This window comes from Melanerpes formicivorus, unplaced genomic scaffold (assembly GCF_026170545.1).
Source record: "Melanerpes formicivorus ecotype bairdi unplaced genomic scaffold, bMelFor1.0.p_v2 SCAF_21, whole genome shotgun sequence".
Classification (NCBI taxonomy): Eukaryota; Metazoa; Chordata; class Aves; order Piciformes; family Picidae; genus Melanerpes; species Melanerpes formicivorus.
Window position 1 is genome coordinate 10,811,735 of NW_027142373.1, and position 22,335 is coordinate 10,834,069.

The window sequence follows — 22,335 nt, forward strand, 5'->3', positions numbered from 1 at the left end:
TTATCCTCTGTTTATTAGCCCGCAGCATGCTCAGTAAGCATGGTCCCCTCGGCCACACTTGACAAAACCTGTGCTCAAGGCAGCTTGGAGTTCAGGTTGGGAAGAGAGGTGGGAGAGGAGAATTGTGGAAGAGGAGAAGAGGGGAGCACTTTTCTCTTCAGCTCAGACATCTTAGTTACCTGTGGGAACAGCCTAATATGTTACCTCTTCTCCCTCTAAGATTTGTTTCCACCTGTGGTTTGTGGGTTAATTCTAAAGGCTCAGTGGCAAGTAAGCAGGGGAGACAATGCTGTTTTCAGCCAGCTGAAATTCTATAAGGGCTGTTAGAAGATATTGTCCACAAGTTGAGAAGCATTAAAATAACAGATCTGTGAATTCATTGTTGTTTTTTTTTCCCCCCCAGAAACATCTCTCTGCCTCGGCAGATAAGTTACAGCCACCCTGGTGTTAAGTCTATGAGTACCAAAAAGCAGCTCTATGAAGCAGTCCCTTAACCCTCTGTCCTGAATTACCTTGCACTGTGGTGCACAGCTAAGGGGTAGTCAAAACAGATTTCTTTGCTGTGGCGTGGGAGGAACTGATCTCTGTGTAGGAGCTCTGATCTCCGCTCCAGTTGTTATCTCTGTTTTTCCCCCCTCCCTCATGTCTTGCAGGCACGCCTCAGACTATACATTTCCTTGCTTATGAGCCAGGTAGGGCTGAAACACTGCAGACAGAGCAGCTGGCTCCACACAGGAGCTGCATCTTACTGTTCCTTCAACTAACCTTCGTTTTCCTGGGATCAATTTAATTCACTTGTAGCTTACACCATATCTTGTCTGCTTTGCCCAGGTCTTTTGTAGAAGTGGGAGGATTTGGGACAACATGATCCCACGTGTCTGGAAGAAAACAAAAAGGGGATGTAGAAAGGTGCACAGAATTTAGAATGTAGGAATTACAGGAGGGGGGGAAATACAACAAGAGACATCCTGTTTAACTGGTTTATTTACCATAATTAGAAGAGCTTTGGGTCTTGATCCCTTTTTTTGTTGTGATTTTTTGTGTGTGGGTGTGTTGTGGTGGTTTGGATTTGTTTGGTTTCATTTGTTTGATATACAATCTGTTTGTTTGGTTTGATTTGGTTTGGTTGTTGTTTTGTTTGTCTCTTTCCCAGGAACACAAAGCAGTCGTTGTTTTGGTAAGCTGAGAAGCACCAGTCCCTGCTTACTTCATGGTTATGGTCCATGTCAGCATTGCAGAAGTTAATAAACACATGTGATGAGAGATGAGGTATGTCTGCCACTAGTTACTTTATTTAAGTATATGTTTGAACAGGCAATGCAAAGCCTACAGGTTCAGTAAATCCTAGAACAGTCCTGAAGAAAACACTGAGCTGTGGAAGCAGGAGCCCTCCTGAAGGGCTGATCCCTTCCCCACTATAAAAGCAGCACTGAAGAAAACACTGAGCTGTGGAAGCAGGAACCTTTCTGAAGGGCTGATCCCTTCCCCACTGTAAAAGCCAGCTGTGAAGCCATTATAGTCTCTGAAGACCTTGGAGTGATTTTATTTTGCAGTGGTGTCATCCAGTGTGGGTATTTTCAGTTGATTGATTGGTTTGCTTTGTCTGGGGGAACCCACAGCTCCAATGAAAGCTGCGGTTTTGTTGCTGGGAATCTGATATAGCAGTTCTCAAGATAAGCACTGCCCTGGAGTTGAAAGCTGTTGCCACCTTCCATTTCACTCCCATTTGATGCTTCCATCTTTCTGATGGCTCTAATGTGTTGAGTGATCTTTATCTGCAGTGCTTTGTGAGCTGCTATCTGCTTCTGTTAGTTCAGGGAGGATACAGAATGATGCTGAGGGAGGCTAGGGGCTGATGTGGCTGTCTGCTTGGTACTTGGAAGGGTAACTCCCAGGAGTGCAGCAAGAAAAGCCACTTCCAGTCAAGGCTATATGGATTCCAAAGTCAGCAGCATTGACTTTTCTCAGTAGGCTTTTCCCCATGGATTTCTGTGAGAGTTATGCTGTTGCTCATAAGAAATGTAAGTTCTGTTTGTGCAAACTTCTCTCTAATGAGAATGCTGTTGTAATTAAGTCTCAGAGTTTAAGACTAAAGAGCTACATTCATTTACACGAGGGGGTTACTCCAGTGGCTTTGAATTTGGCCCTCTGTAAGGATGCATTCAGTTATTTTTAGGGCTACTAATACCTTTGCTGCCCCCACCCTGCAAAAATGGGTTCCAGGTAATGCTGTAAAGAAGTATAATTTCACAAGCCATGAATGCTCTGTTATGGTATGTCAAGAGGCTCATGAGGTATCCCTAGATACACAAGGCTGGCACACTGTGAGGTTTGGGGGGTTTTTTACTTTTAATGTTCTTAAGGTGAACATTGGAGGCTTTAAAACAGTCCTTGGCATGAAGAACTTGTGTATATACCTCGCAGGAGAAGATATTTGATGATGCTAGAGACTCAGCTGAGTTCTGCAACCCATGCAGCAGCCTCTGTAGAACAGGAATGTGGACAAACACTTTCCAGTGGAAAGTGTTTGTCCTGCCACCACCACCAATGTGGGAAGCGACCAGGACACCTTCTGTAAATCTGCAGCAAAATTGCACGTTGGGAGGAGGCAATAATACTTCTCTGTGAAAGCACTGCCATTGTGCATAGCCATCCACACACACTGTGCAGTGCTACCAGCTGAAATGTGCATGGGAAGCTCCAGTGAGTTCTTAAAGGCCCTGACTCAAAGCAATCGAAGTGACAGAGCCTTTGTGTCGCAGCACTGCTGGGATCCCACGGTTTGCTTTAGGCAAGCACAGTTCTCTTTGTCCTTTGGCTCTCTGGCTGGCACTGGGTTCTGGGCTCAGCCTGTGGTCTGGATCCCTCACGTGGAGTCTGACAAGGCCCCACGGGGTGCAAGTGCAGGGCAGAAGGATGATGACAGATGTGGAAAGCAGACCCTTGTTTCTGCATCTGCCATCGGTGCTGGGCCTTGGGTAGCTTTCTGCAGGCCACATAACTGTTTGTGTTCCTCTGGGGTTTTCTGCTTTTCTTTCTTGTCATATGCTTGTGATGCACACCACTGCTGGAGGGGCTTGACTTTCAGGCTGTGGTTGAGTTGGCACTTCACTGTATTGGTATCTGGAGGAATCATCCAAAGGTGTTTTTGAAGCCTCTTTTGATTTGTTTTTTTCCCCCAGCATACAGAAGCCAATTCCCATGAACAATGCAGCTGATATCTGGAAGAAACTGGAGGTGTAGAAGACATAGTGGAAATCACCTGTTATATCTACCAGGAGACCTGAAAGAGAAGCCATGGGTTTAGTCAAAAGAGAAGACTCTTACAAAGACAGCTGGGTGATGTTTACATAAAGGTTAAACCTAAATCATCCAGCAAACTGCCAGGTACCAAAGCTAAGCATTCACAGGTGAGTTAAGCTCTCTTAATTCAAGTTTGGTTTTTTGACTAGTCACCACTCAGGTAATCTTTCTGTTTTTGTAGTTCTCAACACACAGAGAATCATAGAATCAACAAGGTTGGAAAAGACCTCCAAGATCATCAAGTCCAACCTGTCACCCAAGACCTCATGCCTACTAGACCATGGCACCAAGTGCCACATCCAATCCCCTCTTGAACACCTAAATCCTCTCTTGAACATCTAAATCAGGAATTGTAACCTTTCCCCATGCTGCTGATTCATTTTGTTCACTCAGCAGAGGCTCCCCTGTGCCACTGCCACTCGCAGAATCAGCCAGCTTGGAAGAGTCCTCCAAGATCATCAAGTCCAACTCAGTGAATATTAGCATGAGTGTGACCCTGTTATGTCCTAGGTCAGAAAACAGAACAAAGGAATAGTGGAGAAATCTCTCCCAAATCATCATGTTAGGGTTTCTAAACTGAAAACTTGTCTCTCATAGTGTGTCATAAGGGAGAAGAAAACTCTGAGCACAGCAAGCACTGTTACTAACATCAAATATCCTCAATATAAACCATTTAGAAGCATGATACATCAAGAGAGTCACTGAACACTGTTAGAGATGGGAAGGTATCAAACACATGGTGCCTTCTATAGGCTGTTTGGATGGAAGTGCTGGAATTATGTTTGTTTGCTTTGGTTCCTTTTCATAGTGCACTTCACTTTGGCAGGTTTTAGGACTACCTGAAGGGAGGTTGTAGCCTGGAGGGGGTTGGTCTCTTCTCCCAGGCAACCAGCACCAGAACAAGAGGACACCATCTCAAGCTGCACCAGGGGAGGTTTAGGCTGGAGGTGAAGAGAAAGTTCTTCCCAGAGAGAGTTGTTAGCCATTGGAATGTGCTGCCCAGGGAGGTGGTGGAGTCACCATCCCTGGAGGTGTTCAAGAGGGGACTGGATGTGGCACTTGGTGCCATGGTTTAGTCATGAGGTCTCTGGTGACAGGTTGGACTTGATCTTTGAGGTTTTTTCCAACCTTATTGATTCTATGATTCTATGACTACAAGTAGAAATGCTCCTGCTTTTGCTGTGCTTCATTTTGCTCCTCTGCCACTCCTATCAGAGGTGTCCAAGCAAAGACCTTCTTTGGCACTGAGCAAAGTGGCTGACAGGCATGTGCCAGGGAATGCCATGAAATAGGGTGGATGTTGTCATCCCATTCTTAGAACAGCCATGATTTCCCTGCTGAACAGCACTCAACTGGTTGTCTGGAGAAGAGAACTAAAGCCTCAGTTGAGGTTCTCAGGTGCTCATGGTCTTTTGAATTTGCTGCTGTGCTACAGGAGCAGCTATGTCTTGGATGTGTCACTCAGTGGCATTTGGAGTGACCCCTGTGATCTGTGAATAATTGGTTTGTTTTGGGTTCATAGCTATGATCATCCTTCAGCTTTAGGAAGGAGCTGATTGTTCCTTTCTGAGTCTCCTTTTTATATTGCTCCCTTTTGCATAACTCCACCTGCCTTTCCTGGGTTTGGAAACACCCCTTATTGAATCATAGAATGGTCCAGGCTGAAAGGGACCTCCAAAGGACATCCAGTTCAACCTCCTCGCAGTCAGCAGGGACAGCCCCAACTAGATCAGGCTGCTCAGGGCCTCACTGAGCCTCACCTTGAACATCTCCAGGGATGGGGCCCCAACCACCTCCCCTGGGCAACTTGTTCCAGTGTTCCACCACCCTCACAGTGAAGAACTTCTTCCTGATGCTCCCAAACAGGTGTCGCCTGTGTCTAAACAACCACTTTTCCCCCCTAGGCTGCTTTAGTGACTTCTCACCTGTGAGAGGGGGGCCGATGAGGAGAGTGATGCTCTCCAGGATGGTGAAGAGCCCGAGAGCGCTCGAGAACCTCTCCATCTCCACCACATCCATCAGCACCTGGAAGGTGAGCGCCCCGACGCCGCTCATGGCGATGCTGAGGATGATGCAGTAGGTGATGAGCACGCTGAACTCGGCCGAGATGATGCAGATGAAGTTGCTGAGCCCGGAGAGGATCACGGCCAGGCTGAAGAGGTAGATGCGCCTGCCGGTGAAGATTCTGTGTCCCGAGAGCAGCCCCGTGCAGGGCCGCATGAAGATGTTGATAAGCCCAATGATGGAGATGAGCAAGGCCGCCCTCTGTTCCTCCACTCCGTTCTGGATGGCGTAAGGCACCAGGTAGATGTGGGGCAATGTGAATCCCACCATTGTCCAAATCATTCCGATGGTGTAGATCTGATAACCTTTGTTTTGACAGAAGATGTCAAAAGCCAGGTACTTCTGCAGCGTGTGGAAGCATGCAGCCCCCCTGCTGCGCTGCTGCAGCTCGGGGTGGGGAGCAGATGCTCCGTTGGACAGCTGTGCTGCTTCTGCACTTCCCCCTGGCTGCGTTCCAGGCTTGGGGGACTGTGGTATTGAGTCTGAGGCAAGCTGAAGTGGTCTCATGATGGCTCCACAAACACACCCGTTCAGGAGTATTCCTCCAAAGATAAGGAAAGTGTTTCTCCAGCCCATGTCATCCAGCAAGTACTGAGACAGCAGTGGCCACAGGGTGAAGCCGAGAGAGACGCCGGAGGATGCCATGGCGTTGGCCAGAGTTCTCCAGCGAACAAAGTAGTAGCCCAGCGCAGTTATTCCTGCCTGGAAGCTGAAACAGGATCCCAGACCTAAAGGAAAGAGAAAATCACAGTACACAGTACATTAGGAAGTATTAGAGGTTGGATGGAACCTCAAGAAACCATCGATCCAACCCCCCTGCCAAAGCAGGATCACCGAGGGTAGTCTGCACAGGAATGCATCCAGGTGGGTTTTGAAAGCCTCCAGAGAGAAGGAAACTCCACCACCTCTCTGGGCAGCCTGTTCCAGTGCTCTGACACCCTCACTGTAAAGAAGTTTCTCCTCATGTTGAGCTGAAATCTTCTATGTTCAAACTTAAACCCATTGCTCCTTGTCTTACTACTGTGCACCACAGAAAAGTGCTTGGCCCCCTCCACTTGACACCTACCCCTCAGATATGTATAGACATTGATCGGATCCCCTCTCAGTCTTCTCTTCTCTTCTCAAGACTAAACAGCCCCAGGGCTGTTTAATCTGCTGTTTCTCTCCTTGGCTGACAAAAGAGGTGCCTTCCACTTGCTCTGCAGCTTTCACTGCTTCATGGAGTCACAGACTCACAGACTGTTAGGAGCTGGAAGGGACCTCAGAAGATCATCCAGTCCAACCCCCCTGCCAGAGCAGGATCACCTACCCCAGATTACACAGGAATGCATCCAGGCAAGCTTTGAGTATCTCCAGAGAAGGAGACTCCACAACCTCCCTGGGCAGCCTGTTCCAGTGCTCTGTCACCCTCAGTGTGATCAATTGTGCAGCGCACGATCCCTCTGCATCCTCTTAAAGGATGAGAAGAGCCCAGGGTGTACCCACGGATGACTTCATCTGCCAAGCTGCACAGCACCCAGGGATTAGCACTCAGAAACCCCCACATAAGAGATGAAGAGAGATGCTGTGCATAAAATCAGCTACCTGTGCTCTTGGGTACACTAAATACACTGATCTGAGCTGGCATCTGTCTGGGGCACACTGCCATTCCCCAAACTGTTATGGAACTGGACATTAAAAAACCCTGGATTTTATAGCCCATGCAACAAACTAGAGCTGCTGCCTGGCACTTTCATCAGGGCTCAGGGAGGTTTTTCTCTATGCAGTGCACACAGCTTAGCTTGGAAGATCCAAAGTGACCTGGCTGAAGAAATGGATTTGTTTGTGCTAGAAAAGAGCAAGAGTTGAACACCAGCAGCCACACAGGAGAAATATTTGGAAAGGGAAAGTTCCCATCTGTTACTTCTGTTCAAAACCAACAGGTTCTTTTCTTAGAAAAGGATGACTCCATGTTTCTCCAGACTGGGAGTGGTGAAATACAAATCCAGGGAGCTTGGGAAGGACATTGTCCCAACACATTATGTTCCAAGATTGAAAAACCTCCCTCCTTAGGAAGACAAAAGGCTGAGACGCTGCTAAAAAGAACAGACACCTTTGCTCTCCATGTTGCCCTCAGGAGACCTGTAGCATTTTCCAGAGAGAAGCCCTTCCAAGGTGAGCTTGGCTGGATGAGGTGTGTGTGTGAAAGGGGTGTGAAGGGCAGTTCTAGCTGCTGTAGGATTCCCACTGTGCTGTGGGGCTTTTGGTTTGTCCTAATTCATGAATGAATGGAAAAATGTGAGCACTGAGTCAAGACTGTCCCCATCTGCCATCTCTGAAGACAAGCCCAGCAGCTGGGTTTTCCAGCCTTTCTTTGGCACTTACCAGTGATGAGGCCAGCTGTTAGGTAGAGCTGGCTGATGGACTTGCAGAAGGAGCTGGACACCATGCCCACGCTGCTGAGCAGCCCACCCAGCATCACTGCAAACCTGCAGCCAAATTGCTTCACCAAGATGCTGCAGAGGGGTCCTGGAAGCAAAGGAGCAGAAGGGAAGCTGTTAGGGAGGGAGGAACTGGTTTGTGCCTGCTGGACCACTGCAAGTGATTGAATCTAGAGGCCCTGAGGGTTGTCCCAGCAGCACAATGTAGTAGAGGAGCCAGAAGATGTGTCCCCTGATCCTCTCAAGTGTGCTGAAGGGAAGGCTCCTGTTGTCACCTTGGGTTTTGGTCATTAGGTAGGATTTCCAAGCTTCCCTGTGATGGGTTTTAGTTAAACCTCTTGGAAATGGAATGGAAGAAGGACCTTCAGCTCTAACTCTGTCCTCACATGATACAAAGTCTGGGAATGATTTGGAAAAGCAGAGGACTCGCATTTCTGTGCCCCCAGGGCAGAAATGTTAAGCAGGGAGATATTTCTGTTGGAATATTTCCACTCTCATCTCACTGCTTTTCAAAGATCCTGGCCACAGAAGCTCCCCAGCTGCTCTTGGTGTCCCACTCCCCAGGTGAAGCTCCTTGCAGGAGGAGGCTGGCTGGCTCTGAACTAGGTCAAGGGTGGGAGAAGAGTTGACATCACTGAGGAGGATTATTTGAAAGCAGAGAGAGACGTGTAGTCATGTCTGCATGGGAAGCAAGCTTAAGCTTCAGGCAGCAGCATCCAAGCTGCAGCTTGTGGAGTCTTGCAGCTGTCCTGAAAGTCCTCTTCCCAGGGAAAATAATCGGATGTTATTGTCAGCACAGCCCTTTGCACATGCCTGTCCTGGCACACCTGCCAGGGGTGGGTAGGTTTAACTGGCTCCCCTTCCACAAACATCACAGAAGGGGAAACAAGACCTGGGTGGTTCCAAGGGACCAGAGCCTGACTCTGCCCTTGCTGGGCAGAGGCCTGTGTTTTATTGTGTGCTTCCATTTCTGGCAGGCTTCACTAGGGAAGAGTCACATTGCAATGAACAGAACCATAGAACTGTTGAGGTTGGAAGAGACCTTTGAGATCATCAAGTCTAATCACTCACCTAGAGTTCACAATAGGGCCAGGATGATCAGAGGGCTGGAGCACCTCTCCTATGAGGACAGACTGGAGAGTTGGGGCTGCTCAGTCTGGAGAAGAGAAGGCTCTGAGTTGACCTCATTGTGGCCTTCCAGTATCTGAAGGGGGCTACAGGAAGGCTGGGGAGGGACTGCTCAGGATCTCAGGTAGTGATAGGACTAGGGGGAATGGTATGAAGCTGGAGGTGGGGAGATTCAGACTGGATGTGAGGAGGAAGTTCTTCACCATGAGAGTAGTGAAGCCCTGGAATGGGTTGTCCAGGGAGGTGGTTGGGGCCCCATCCCTGGAGGTGTTTTAAGCCCAGGCTGGATGAGGCTCTGGCCAGCCTGATGCTCTGACAAAAAAAATCTCTGAAGGTGGAGTTTCTTTTTGCAGAATCACAGAATGTTAGGGCTTGGAAGGGACCTCAAAAGATCATCCAGTCCAATCCCCCTGCCCAGAGTAGGATCACCTAGGGCAGGTCACACAGGAGCACATCCAGGTGGGTTTTGAATGGCTCCAGAGAAGGAGACTCCACAACCTCTCTGGGCAGCCTGCTCCAGGGCTCTGTCATCCTCACAGTGAAAAAACTTTTCCTTATCTTCACATGGGGCCTCCTCTGCTCCAGCTTGCACCCATTGCCCCTCCTCCAAGCTCAAAAGCCCCAGCTCCCTCAGCCTTTCCTCAGCAGGGAGATGTCCCACTCCTTTCAGCATCTTTGTAGCTCTTGTGATGGTCTCCCTTGAGCAGTTCCCCAAGGTCCTCATTGAACTCAGGGGCCCAGAACTGGACACAGTATTCCAGATAGGGGCTCACTCTTTCCCTGCTCTTTTGAGGATCCTCAAGGTTTTCCAGGCTTTATTCTTCTTTTCCCTCCTCTGAACACTGGCAGTTATATCAGCAATTGCAAAATGACTCTGAGCTTCACAATTAGGAGGTAATCAGTGCAGGGAAAATAACCCGTGGCATATTTGTGACCTAAACCCATGTCTGGTTTCAAATAAAATCCACATAAGCCAATGGAACATTATTAAAATGAGGAGTGCAGCTGTCTGCATTTTGATCTGCTTGATCTGATTTTCACCTCAGACTTTGCCTGGCCTTCATGAAAAGTGGTCAGCAAACTGGCAGCTGGGTTATTTTTTCCCCCCTCCTGCTGAAGACATCAAGGGGTGACACTGCTGTTTAACCCACCCCAGCAGCCAGCACTTATAAATGGAACGCTTCAAAGTAATGAGATTGGCAATAAAAGTCATAAGGGTTTTTCATTGCTTGTCCCTGTTAACTTGATTTTTGTGGGGGTTTTTTTCAGGTTTCAAGCATTATTTCTCACTTGCCTGGGGCTCTTGTGCTTTCCTCTGCAAAAAAAAAACCATAACACCAACCCTATGCTGCCTCTGTAGGAGTGTGGGTCCAGAGAGTTAGGTGTGCCTGAAGGTCTGGGAGCAGGAACCTGTAAGGGCCTGAGCTCCCCTTCTGGAGACAGCAGTGGGATCCTTGAGGTCATTCAAGTGATCCTTAGAATGAAATAATCATCAATTGCTTTTAGCAGGAAGCATAGCACAGGTAATGAGATCTGTTTGGCTTGCTAAGACGAAAGAGAGTTTGTTTGAACTGTACCCTTCCGTGTTTCCTGCCTTAGCTCTGCTCAGCTGAGCTTAGCTCTCTGCATGGGACCCTCTCCCTGCAACTCACCACTCCTAGAACAGGCTGCTCTCTCCTGCTCTCTCTCTTCCTCTTTACCAATCTTTGTTGAACCCCTTTAGTTTCCCCTGGATTCAAAAGAATAAGAGAAGCCCCTTCGAGAGACAGTGATGGCATAGCAGAATGTCCTTTTGGATAAGGTTTAAGTAGGAGGTGGTTGGTGTAGCCAGAGAACCTGACTCAAACAGAGCCTGGCCCACTGCAAAGGAGGTCAGAAGTTGCAGCAAAAGTCATACATGCTTGGCCTGAGAGGAGACCTTTTATCTTGTTTGGTTGTTTTGTTTTGGCTTTGTTTTTTTCTTCCTGGTTTAAGGCTGAGTTGCTCCTGCCTCATGCTGCTAGGGGCCAAGAGCAAGCACTCTGGTGTAACAGCTTGCAGGAGGGCACACAACTGGCAAGCTGGCAAGCAAAGAAACAACTCCCTTGTAATTCACTGGCTGTGCCCTGGCAAATCCTGGTAGCGAGCAGAGCGAACGTGAGGCTGTTCTTGCCCTGCCTGATTTATAACTGTTTGATCTGTTTACTGGCTCTCTTTGTTTCCTTTTACTCCATTAAAGAAGGTTGGTATTTGGGTGGTATTTCCCTCTGGATACTGCCAGACTTGTCTTTCCTACACATGCTTCTGAGACTGTTTCCAAGAGCTAGCAGGTCCCATTTGGCTCCTTCCTGCTAACCACAGCAGGACCACAGGGGATGGAAGGCAGCACAGGGACTGCCCAGCAGCTTCCAAGTTCAAAGCTCCAGGGACACTGCTCTGTTTCTGTTGACCTTTTCCTCCTGTTGCTTCCCTTGGTATCTCTTATCATCTGCACCTTGCAATTCTGGACCAAACTGCAACTCCTAAGGTGCAAACTCTCTCTCCCCCGTGGCAGGTGGCTGGAAGCCAAGTCCTGCACTGGGAAGAGTGAGATTGCCACACAGTCTTCACATCAAACATGACTCAGGGCTCTGCTGTGTTTTATTTTCCCCTTCATACTGTAGTGTCACCTTTCACCAGTATGGGAAAGGGGAAGGCATGAACTCAGGGAGCAGCTCAGGTACGTGGGTGTCGCGTGGGTGCTTTGCTTCTGTGGCCTAGGGGGGCTTTGGCTTGAATCAAATAAGCATGGGAGCTGCATGTAGGAAGTGGGAATTCCACACACTGGGAAGTCCTTGAGCTGCTGGGGATTTGTTTTTCCTCTTTTATGCAGAAATACCCTTCTGAGGATCCTATCTGAGGGCCCTGTCTTGTGCAGCTCCCGCGTTTTCTTTGGGAGCTAAACCAGGGATTGCCCCCACTAGCCACAGAACACAACCCTCCTTCCATCCCCCCCTCACCTGGAGGGTGCCACCTGACCCACATTCTGCCTTAATCCACCTATGCTCAAGTCCACCCTGATGCCTGTTTGGGTGTGTATTCTGTGCCACCGCCCAAGGAGTTGCTTTATCAACCCTGCCTCAGCAAGCAGCCTGGAGGAGCTTGGATTCTGGCATCTCTTCAGCTGTGAAGAACACAAGTCACCGTGTGGCACATGGAAGGAGATGTGCTCCTGTGGACAAAAGGTGAATCAAGATAGCACCCAAGCTCCACTGCTGCCTGCCAGCTGATTCAAAGAACTGCTAGGGGCAGTAGTTATGTTCTTGCTGGGCTTGAGAAAGGGATTCACCTCCCTTGACCAAGGCTCTCGGCTGTCTCTTGGAGTGGCAAAAGGGATCTTGGCGTCTGTGAACGCTTCACTTTGGACTTTGTGGGCTGGGAGATGCTTTGCACTGCTGTCCAGCCAGTGTCTGCTCAGACCTCCCAGTCCCTTCCAGCACCTGCCTTAATGAAAGATTCCGTCATGGCCCCTCCTCAGCAGCACAACCACAGCAGGGGAGAGAGGGCATCCCCCTGGGCCGTCACTTACCGCCTCCGTGCAGCACAGCCACCATGATGGATGGGAACCACGATGTCTCACTGTTGCTGGCCTGGAACTCATGCTGGAGGTCCTTGAAGAAGACACCAATGCAGGAAGGGAAGCCCAGCGTCAGTGCCTGCAGCAGCACTGCAGCAAAGAGGACCATCCATGCCCATCCTCTGTCCTGGGGCTTGGCAGCTTTGCATGCTGCTGCTCCTCCTTGGGACATGATGGCTTCTTTCTGAGGAAGGGAGAGCAGCTACCATGCAACCCTCAGCCCAGCCAGTGGACCTGCACAGGAGAGCTGATGGTATTGCTGAGGTTCAGAGGCACCAGCGTGCCCCACACCTTTTGCAGCTGACTCCAGACTTCTTGCTCCGCATATCTTCTAGCACCTCCCTTCCTTCTCACTACAGGATCCTGGCAACAGATTGCTTGAGAAAACTGCCTTCCCCTTTTATATTTCACAAGCCTCTGACCATAGCCAGGTACAGAACAGGACCACACCCCCTCTGAGGTATGAATTGGCCTAACCTAGGTCCCGCCTTTATTTTCCCTTTCACCTGCTTTCATCATATGGAGTCCCCTTGGTGGCAATTGCTAAGGTCACTCAGTCCCCACGCTGAGCAGAGAAGGAAAAATCCCTGCAACTGCCAAGCAAACCAGAAATGCACAAAGCTTGCACATTGCAGCTGAGCTCAGTGTGAATCCTCGAGGGAAACTGCACCTACCTACCCAGTGCTAGTGGTCAAACCCCACCTTTATAGCCACTAATTAACCAGGCTCCACTGATCGCAGATAGGCTGTTGCTTTAGCTCTGGTTAGCTCTAGAGCGGCTTCTGAGGGAGCCCTGGCTGGAAAGCAGCAGCAAGAAACATACAGCAACAGCATCCCCCATCCTCTCCACGTGAATACACATGCATTTAAAATCAAAATCATCTTTAGCAGCTGGATGACCTCAGGGAAAGCGGCCACAGGGTCAGAGCAGAGCACAAGATCGATGGCACACGCACACACAAATGGTGGAGTTTCCCTGCAACGACATCTGAGCCTGGTGGGCGGCTTTAAAGATGAGCAGTGCCTTGGGGTTTTGCACAAGCATCGCCCTGGTGGGCAGAAAGTTAGTTCCATACCTCAGGCTGAGAGACTGGATTGGGTCAAACGAAGGGTAGGGAGAAGTGCTGGAGGCTCCTCCATCCCCGCGGTGCGCAGCCCGCTCAGCTCGTGGCCCACGGGGTAGAGCCCTTCTGCTTCAGTAGCGACTGAAAGCTTTGATGAAGTCTTCTGCAATATTAACCTAGGCATCAATTCTGTAAACAGGGCTCTTATCCTGGCTGGCTCCCAGCCAAAACAAAAGAAAAAAGAGAAGGAGGGGGAAAAAAAAAAAGAAAAGGCTGGGAGCAGAGGGGGGCCCCCCCCGTGGGAAGGGGCTCTGAGATGCAAATCACGGTGGTGGTGCTCAGCACACTTTAATCCTTTGTCCACTTTAGCTGGGCGCAGATAATGCAACTAATTCAAGTGCTTGTCTCTCTCTGGTGTGAATTAGCTGGAGGACAGCCTGAAACCTCTCTCCCCGGCAACAGCAAACCTGCAAAAAAAGGCAGAAGCACAGCTCCTCTCTGTTCCCAGCTGCCCTGGCCGGCTCTCCCGTCTGTCCAGCAGAAGATTTCTGGCTTCCCTCACATCTCTCTCTCTCTCTTTCTGCGCCTGCTCACCAAGGAGGACTCTCCAGCGGGGCTGCAGACCCCGCGGCTGCCCTCCACGTTCTGCCCCTGGCTGTAGGACACCTCCGCCCCTGGGCAGCCCGACCTGCACGACCTGGAGGTGTGCTGCCAAGATCCACAGGGCCTCCTCGCTGCCTTCTGCCTGTAAAAAGGTAAAGGAATAAGTTTGTTCTACTTCTGGCTTGGCTATCTGTGCCACAAACCCTTGGTTAAACAAGAAAGCTGGGGAGGGACTTCTGAGGGTGTCAGGCAATGATAGGACTGGGGGGAGTGGAACAAAACTATAAGTGGGGAGATTCAGATTGAATGTTAGGAAGAAGTTGTTCCCCAGGAGGGTGGTGAGAGCCTGGCACAGGTTGCCCAGGGAGGTGATGGAAGCCTCATCCCTGGAGGTGTTTGCAGCCAGGCTGGATGTGGCTGTGAGCAACTTGCTGTAGTGTGAGGTGTCCCTGCCCATGGCAGGGGGGTTGGAACTGGCTGAGCCTTGAGGTCTCTTCCAACCCTGACAATTCTGTGATTCCCAGGCCAATCACAGAGGATGGGTGCTGCAAGCTGGTGTGTGGTGTTGTGCTCCTGTGGGCTTGATGTTGTCAGACATGCTGCTCCTGGTGTCAAGCTGTGAACATGAGAGACCAGGGATCTCTAGACCACAGGCAGGTTTTCACACACGTGTGAGCAGCCCTTGTCGATGGCACTGGGATCAGGACTGAAGTTCACAGCAAGAGCCACACCTGGGTTCTTATTATGCTTTTATTGGGAATAGATGAACCAGAGCAAAGGTGCTTCTCTCTATCCAGCTTGTGCAATGCCTGGGTACACAGGATGCCCAGGATGGGACAAGGAACAGCACAGTCTGTCTTCACAGCCACTCTCTGCCCTGATCAGCTGATTCTGTCTTGTTCAGGTCTGAGCACTGTTGCTTTTTCTTCCAGTGACCCCCAAGACACCAGCATTCAAGCCTCCTTGGATGTCCCTCCCTGTGATAGAGGAACCCCAGCAGTTGTTCATGGCAGCAGAACAGGAGTGCTCACACAGTGATTCTCCCTGCTTCTTCTGTGCCTCAGTTTCCCTCAGTTGTGACAAAGGACAAGCTGCTGCTGGGGTGAGGGTTGGTGACTGCTCCCCACAAGGGCAGGCAGCCCTTTGTGCTGTGAAACACAAGGGTCTGGGACATTTATGTAGCTCATCTCCTGGGAAGAGTTTTATGTTTAGCCTGCAGGTAGCTGTATCATGTCCTCAGTAAGAGCTTGTGGCTTCTCTATGGGGAGAAGAGCAGCCCCCTCCTCCTCTAGAGCCACTCAGGGCTTGTAGCTTCTCTATGGGTAGAAGAGCAGCCCCCTCCTCCTCTAGAGCCACTCAGGGCTTGTAGCTTCTCTATGGGTAGAAGAGCAGCCCCCTCCTCCTCTAGAGCCACTCAGGGCTTGTAGCTTCACTGTGAGAAGAGCAGCCCCCTCCTCCTCTAGAGCCACTCAGGGCTTGTAGCTTCTCTATGGGTAGAAGAGCAGCCCCCTCCTCCTCCAGAGCCACTCAAGGCTTGTAGCTTCTCTGTGAGGAGAAGAGCAGCCCTCTCCTCCTCTAGAGCCACTCAGGGCTTGTAGCTTCTCTGTGAGGAGAAGAGCAGCCCTCTCCTCCTCTAGAGCCACTCAGGGCTTGTAGCTTCTCTATGGGGAGAAGAGCAGCCCCCTCCTCCTCCAGAGCCACTCAGGGCTTGTAGCTTCTCTGTGAGGAGAAGAGCAGCCCCCTCCTCCTCCAGAGCCACTCAGGGCTTGTAGCTTCTCTGTGAGGAGAAGAGCAGCCCTCTCCTCCTCCAGAGCCACTCAGGGCTTGTAGCTTCTCTATGGGGAGAAGAGCAGCCCCCTCCTCCTCCAGAGCCACTCAGGGCTTGTAGCTTCTCTATGGGGAGAAGAGCAGCCCCCTCCTCCTCCAGAGCCACTCAGGAAGGAGACTTAGCAGCAGGGTCCAGTGGGGAAGTCAAGAGTATGGCTGGGTGTGGGGAAGGAGAACCACTGGTGGATGTGGCTTGGGAGCAGGGATGGAAATGGGGAGGAAAGTTTCCTGTCCATGATAGGCTTGGTGTCTGCATGCTGCTGCTGCTGCCCCAGCCCAGCCCTGGTGTGTGCTGAACATGTGTTTTATCAGTGTGTAAAATGAGATGCATGGACAGAAGTGAGATGTTTACTGTAAACTCTGTGGGGTGATAGGACTGCTTTTGGGGGTCACTGGCTGGCTGTTGGGAGTAGGAAAGCCAAGCACTTCTCCTGCTAAACACCTTTATAAGTGACTTTTTAAGTACCTATTCTTCCTGAGGCCTTGGCTTGCTTTGCCATCCTCCCCCAGGTGGGTTGTATTATGTCCCAGCTGACTTTCCCAAGGTCACTCAGTAAGCTGACAGCAGAGAATCCAGATTTAGCTCTGACTGAAGTGTTGGCCCAAGGGGAGCAGCCTGGCACAACACCACGGGCTTGTGTCTGCAGGATGTCCCTTTTTCAGCCATAGCTTGCAGCCCTTAAGGACAGGCTGTGCCTGGGGCAGGGTGGAGGTGGCTCAAGTCCCCTGCTCTGTGCAGGTCCTTACCAATGTGTTACAGCTCCACAAACCAGTTCCTGAGCTCAGGAGCCTCAGCAGCAGTTTGGGGGCAGAGCATGTGGCTGGAAAACAACAGGCAATTGCCTCAGAGCTTGCAAATCACTTTTGAGAAAGATCAATTGAATTTGTTCCAGAGGTCCAGGCTATCAAGTCTGACAGATTGGATCTTGCAGGAGTGTGTGTGTGGAATTGGTTGGTCTGGGAGCTCTTTAAAAAGCAAGAGAAACTAAGTGACATTTCAACCATGGGACTGCAGAGGAGTTAAGGGCAGGGAGCTATTCCTGCCCCAGGTTCAGTCCCAAATTAAACTCCTGCTCTGGTTCTTCCCTTGAACCTGAACCTGAAAGCAGAGTCCTAGCCTGAGACTGAGGCAAGGCAGGGGCAGAATCTGAACAGTGCTGGCAAACCCCCTACAGCCCAGCTCTGCTGCTGCTGGAAGAGTGGGACCATGCCAAGTGGTGATTTGTAGTGAGCTTCCAAGCAGTTCCCCTCACCTTGCTCCCATAGCCTGATGTTTTCTGCTCTCCTGGGTTGCTTGTGGCTGCTTTGTGCTCACTGCTCACCAATAACATGGGTGTAACACCGGGGGAGAACTCCCACTCTGCTCACCAATAGCATGAGTGTGACACCAGGGGAGAAATCCCCCTCCTGGGACTGGGTTTGATGACCATTAGCCAGTACTGGGGACAGTGCTTAGTGTGGAGATGGGAGCTGGGGGATGAGGAGGCAGCTGGTCCCAGAGCATGCACTGACAGCTCCCACCAGCTTCCAGGAATCTAGCAAGATGTGGCTTGTCCCTGCTCTTTACCATGGGTGATTGCAGATGGTCTGTGTGCAGCCTGGCTCTTGCCCTCCTGACTGCTGTGCCCTCCCTGGTCACTGCCTGTGACTTTCCCAGAGCCTGAGCATCACTCAGGAGGCAGAGAGGTCAGTGCCAAGAAGGGCAGCTCTCCTCAGAGCCATGAGAATGTGAGGGGAGACCTCATTGCTCTCCACAACTCCCTGAAAGGAGGTTGGAGAGAGGAAAGGTTTGGTCCCTTCTCCCAAGTAACAAGAGATAAGACAAGAAAAAAATGACCTGAAATGGTACCAGGAAAGGCTTGGGTTGGAGGTTAGGAAATACTTCTTTGCTGCAAGAGTGGCCAGGGATTGGAACAGGCTGCCCAGGGAGGTGGTGGAGTCACCAGACACAGAGGTGTACAGATCTGGCACTTCAGGGCATGGTTTAGTGGGCATGGTGGTGTTGGGTTGACAGCTGGAGGTCAGTCTTAGAGGACAGTGGGAGGACAGTCTTAGAGGTCTTCTCCAAGCATCATGATTCTATAATTCTATGATGATTCTATGGCTCTAGAAATAAGCCTGAGGAGGGTGAGCTTGTGTAAATTTGCACTGGGGTTGGGTTTGAAAGTGGCTCTGGCTCACTCTCTGTGACACCCTGACCTGCCATGATGCTCTGTGCTGCCCTGGGAGTGGGACAGAGGTCTTTGCTAGGAACCTGGCTGAGTTTATTGAGGATGTCTGGAAGCTGCTGATGCTCTTCTTCCAGCAATTTCCCACAGTGGTGAAGATGAGGAGGGTGGTGTGTTCCCTGAAAGTGGAGCTCTTGAAGAGATGGGGTGACCTTCTCTTAGCTGCATGAAAGCTCTAGCCAGGAGGTGAGGATGAGGCAGGGGAAGCCTCACTGGGCTGTGCTGCAGCTGTGGGTGAGAGCCTAAGCCCATCCCTCCCATGGACTGACAGCTGGGGACCCTCAGCAGTGTTGGTGATATTCACTCTGCCAGATCTTACCTATCAAGATCTTAATTGTCAGTTACCTTGGCTTCTATTAAAGAGGATTAAGGGATTTAGTGGGGGAAGGATCAAGGGAAGTGTTTCCTTGTGGCTGGCTGCTGGGCCCTTGGAGCAGGTGAGGAGGTTGAGGGGGGGTTGAATGTGTCCAGCCAGAACTTGTGGAGCATGAGTTTTTTTTGGAAGTCAGCAGATTTTTGGGCTCCAGCTAACCATGAGAATCAACTTTGTCTGTGCTGCTCTCAGCAGATGCTCTGCCATCCCAGCCAGGTCCTGCTCAGGTCTTTTGCCCAAGGACAATTGCACTAAGGAAGGGAAAGGTGATGCCTGGAAGCCACAAGAGGGCTGAGACCTAGGCTCTTCCTGCCCATAACCAGGGGGATCATTAAGTTCATTCAGCTTTGTGACTCCTGGGAAAGGAGAGACAGGAGCTCCTCATCCTACTGGGAAGTGCAGGTGGCTGTGTGCCTTAGGGTCATTGGGGCTGTGTGTGGAAACAGCAAACTGTAGCCACAAGCCTTTATTTCATGGGCAAATCCCCTTTGGTTGAGCAGATCCCAACCACCACCTTTGTTCTTTTTACATCTTTCTCTGCATTCAGATTTCAGATGAGCCCCCACCACGCTCCAGGGTGAGCAGGACCATTTGTTAGGTGTTTCCTAGCCCTTTAGTGACCAGCCTGCCTGCCTGTATTCCTGAGACACCTTGAACTCGGCACCTGGGTTAAGGTCCTAGCTCTTTGCTTGGGTGGCCAAAGAGTTTTCCTCATTTTTAGCCACTGTCATTTGAATTCATCAGGAGCAGTGGTGCGTGGTTTCCTGGCTGTGCTGAGGGACCTGCTGCCCAGACTGCCCTCAGCTAGATCATGGGTGCAAGGTGCTCACCTTTGCCAAGGGTTTTCTTGGTGATGCGGAGACCTGCTGAGCTCTGGCGCTGAGGAGCTCTTTGAGGGCCATGAAACTTGAGGCCTCTCTGCACTTCAGGCTGATGATGGATTTGCATCGAGCTCCCATCTGCTGGGAGCCCTCTAGGAGGGATGGAGCTCTCCAGTAATCAATACTGGCAGAAGGTCGAAGAGTGATGCCGTTGTTCATCTGTATCACCACCACCTGAAGGCAATTGCCAGAGGGCTGCAGCTCCTCCTTTCCTGTGGTTTAGAGAAACCAGTGTGTTTCTCCAGCCCTGGAAGGAAGAGGGTACCTGGGGGTTATTTGCCCATATGAAAATTGGATTAAACCTTCGGTGACTGCCTCAAAACTAGATCCAGTTAGAAGGTCCTGGCTGAGGTCCTTGTTTCCCCAAACAAGTCAGGGAGCTGGGTTGAAAATATCTACAGGCTTTCTGTCTGCAAATAGATGTGGCTTGATTACTTTGTTCCTGGTGCAGCTGGCTGGGTGAGTGACCCAAAGAGCCCGAGGCAGAGCAGAAGAGCGTAGGTGTTGTGCAAGATGCACTTCTGGCTGGGGCCAGACCTCTGCCTTGCCAGCTCTCACCCTCCCGGACCCGCGCTGAGAGAGAGGGGAAATGCAGCAGCAGTTTCCACTGCTTTTTGTTGGAGCTTCAGGATGAGAGGTCAGATGCTGATGCCTTGATGCTGCTAAACCCCTTTCCTCTCTTTAAGGTTCCTTCAGGTCTCCTCTTTGTCCACAGACGTGAGCAGGCAGGCCGGGGAAGCAGCTGATTTGTGCTCCAGGCACAACTGGCAGGGGCGAGTGGGGCTGCTGCCTGGGGTGACTAATGGAGGGCTTGCGGTGCTGCGGTGAGGTGAGCCCCCGGGCACTGCACGGTGGCCAAGGTGTGCTCAGCCTAGCCTTGCTTTCCAGGGGAGGGCCGTGGGAGTGCTCCTTTCATGTCCTTTCCAATGCTGAAAAGGCTGGTAATGGGTTTTTAAGTTTCTCTGCGTGCACTGCTTACTGAATTGCTCCATGGCTGTTGGGAAATCCCAGCCACGTTTGGTTACTCAGCTTTCTCCCCAGCACCTGGCAAAGCCACCTGGGGAATTCGTTGCCCCTAAGGGGTGGGAGGGACCTGATCATTCCACAAGCAGGCACTAAGTTGTGGTGACAGCCCTAGGGACTGCTTGTCCTATGGGAGGTACATCCACCAGGCACCCCACACCTTCTCCGGGCAGCAGGGTTTGGAGGCAGCCTGGGGTTCTCTGATAAACCCAAACAAGAGGCAGGGCTTTAACTCTCTGCTGCGGTCACTTCTGCTGCCAGCTGTCTCCTTCTTTCCCTTCTCCTGCTGCTGCAGCAGCTCTAGAGCAGCCTGATTTTCAGCAACAGGGAGAGCTGAGCTTTGGCCTGGCCCCTGGCAGCAGCAAGATCTGTTAGGAGGTGGCACTTGGGGCTCACTGTTGTTATCGGTAGGGTGATGCCTGCAGCGTGGCTGCTGCCTGTCCCTCACAATGTCTTGCCACTCGGTGATGCTGGGGAATCCTGTTTTCTGAAGCAAGAAGTTAAGACACTGCTTTACAAAGGAGTTTAGTGGGGTGCCCAGCCTTGGATGGGAAAGTGGGGGGTGGTGCAAAGAGCTGGTGGCTCCATCAGGAGCCACAGAATGACTTTTGTGCCTTCTGCAGGGTGATGCAGGGCTGTGTTTGAGGACCCACATGCCTGGCAGATCTGGAGCTGGTTAGAGCTCCTGCACAAAGGCTTTTTCATCCTGTGTGGCCTTATAGGGCAGCCCTGAAGAGGGGGAGCAGGGAGGTTATGGCTGCAAGCTTGAGATGCCAGCTGTAATTTGGATTTCTGCTGACAAGTTCTACCTTGTGAACATGACTGAATACGTGTGTGGGGTGAGCTGTGCCAGCCCTGCAGCTTCCCTCTCTGGCCAAGAGGCTGCTGGTATGTGAGCATGGCTTTGCTCTGGGCAAGTTCTCTGGCAGTCCAGACCTGCAGTCAGGTCTGGCACAGAGATATGGGGATGGGTCAAGGAGGTTTGGAAAGCGCTAGCTCAAATTCACCCATGCTGTGTGGTGACTTAGCTCAGCCATGTCTTCTGCCCCTCCTGCCTGTGAGCTGTGGTGATCCTGTGGAAGGGGAGTCGTGGCTTCTTCCACTGCACTGGTGCTAAACCCTGCTTTGGGGATGTGCCAGCCTAGTTGTTTTGAGGCTCCTGTCACGGTGTGATGAAGTGGAGGCATGCAGTGTGCCTGCTGGGCAGCTTTCAGAGCAGCTAGTGGTCAGCAGCAGCCACTTGTAGTCAAAAGTGGGACTAAATGAATCCACTTAAGTCTTTTCTCCACCTCCCTTTCCCCCCATGTTGGGATTGAATTGTCAGTGCTGTCCAAAGCCTGACTGTCTGCTCTGCCTCTTTGCCTCCCTGCTGTTGGTACCTCAGTGGTTCAGGCATTTCTGAGCTGCAGTGCTCTGTAAAGAGCCCAAATCTCAGCTTAATCCACTGGCCTTGCAAAAGGCACAAGCATGGGCAAGGTTGGCAGCTTTTGGGGCAGAGCTAATAGAGCAAGTATTTGAAACCTCTCCCAGGCTTTTTTTGGGCTAAAGCTGGGTGCCCAGGGCAGTCAGTTGCTGGCTCAGAGCACAGGGGGAAGCTGATTTAACACCTCCCCTTATTTTCAAGCTCACTCCTTTGTCTTAGAGCAAAACCTTGTGTCTGTGGTCTTGTGTGGGAAATGGAGAGCCGTGCTTAAGCTTCTGCAGATGTCCAGTGTCTTGTGGCAGAGGAAGGGGCAAAGCTGCCTGAAAGGGTCAGACCTTCCTGTCATGTGTGCTGGTCCAGACTCAGGGAGGGGCTTTGCAAAGTACAGCTGGCAAACAATCTT

The 22,335-nt window shown here is 50.9% G+C and overlaps 1 protein-coding gene across 1 annotated transcript; it reads right to left on the bottom strand.

Moving 5' to 3' along the window:
- Positions 1–947: 947 nt before the first annotated feature.
- Positions 948–12,924, bottom strand: SLC16A5 (solute carrier family 16 member 5). The gene is made up of 4 exons (XM_068151569.1): positions 12,463–12,924; positions 7,732–7,875; positions 5,229–6,095; positions 948–3,283 (listed from the first exon to the last, which is right to left on the bottom strand). Exons 1-4 carry the CDS (start codon positions 12,680–12,682, stop codon positions 3,042–3,044), a joined length of 1,473 nt encoding a protein of 490 aa, XP_068007670.1. The 5' UTR covers positions 12,683–12,924; the 3' UTR covers positions 948–3,041.
- Positions 12,925–22,335: the final 9,411 nt, after the last annotated feature.

Excerpts from the sequence above, each read along its gene's own strand:
- SLC16A5 (XM_068151569.1), bottom strand. The coding sequence starts at position 12,682 with ATGTCCCAAGGAGGAGCAGCAGCATGCAAAGCTGCCAAGCCCCAGGAC. Across the intron at positions 7,876-12,462 it reads GGCTGTGCTGCACGGAGGCG|GACCCCTCTGCAGCATCTTG; the intron begins GTAAGTGACGGC and ends CTTTGCTTCCAG. Across the intron at positions 3,284-5,228 it reads CATCGGCCCCCCTCTCACAG|GTCTCCTGGTAGATATAACA; the intron begins GTGAGAAGTCAC and ends CTTCTCTTTCAG.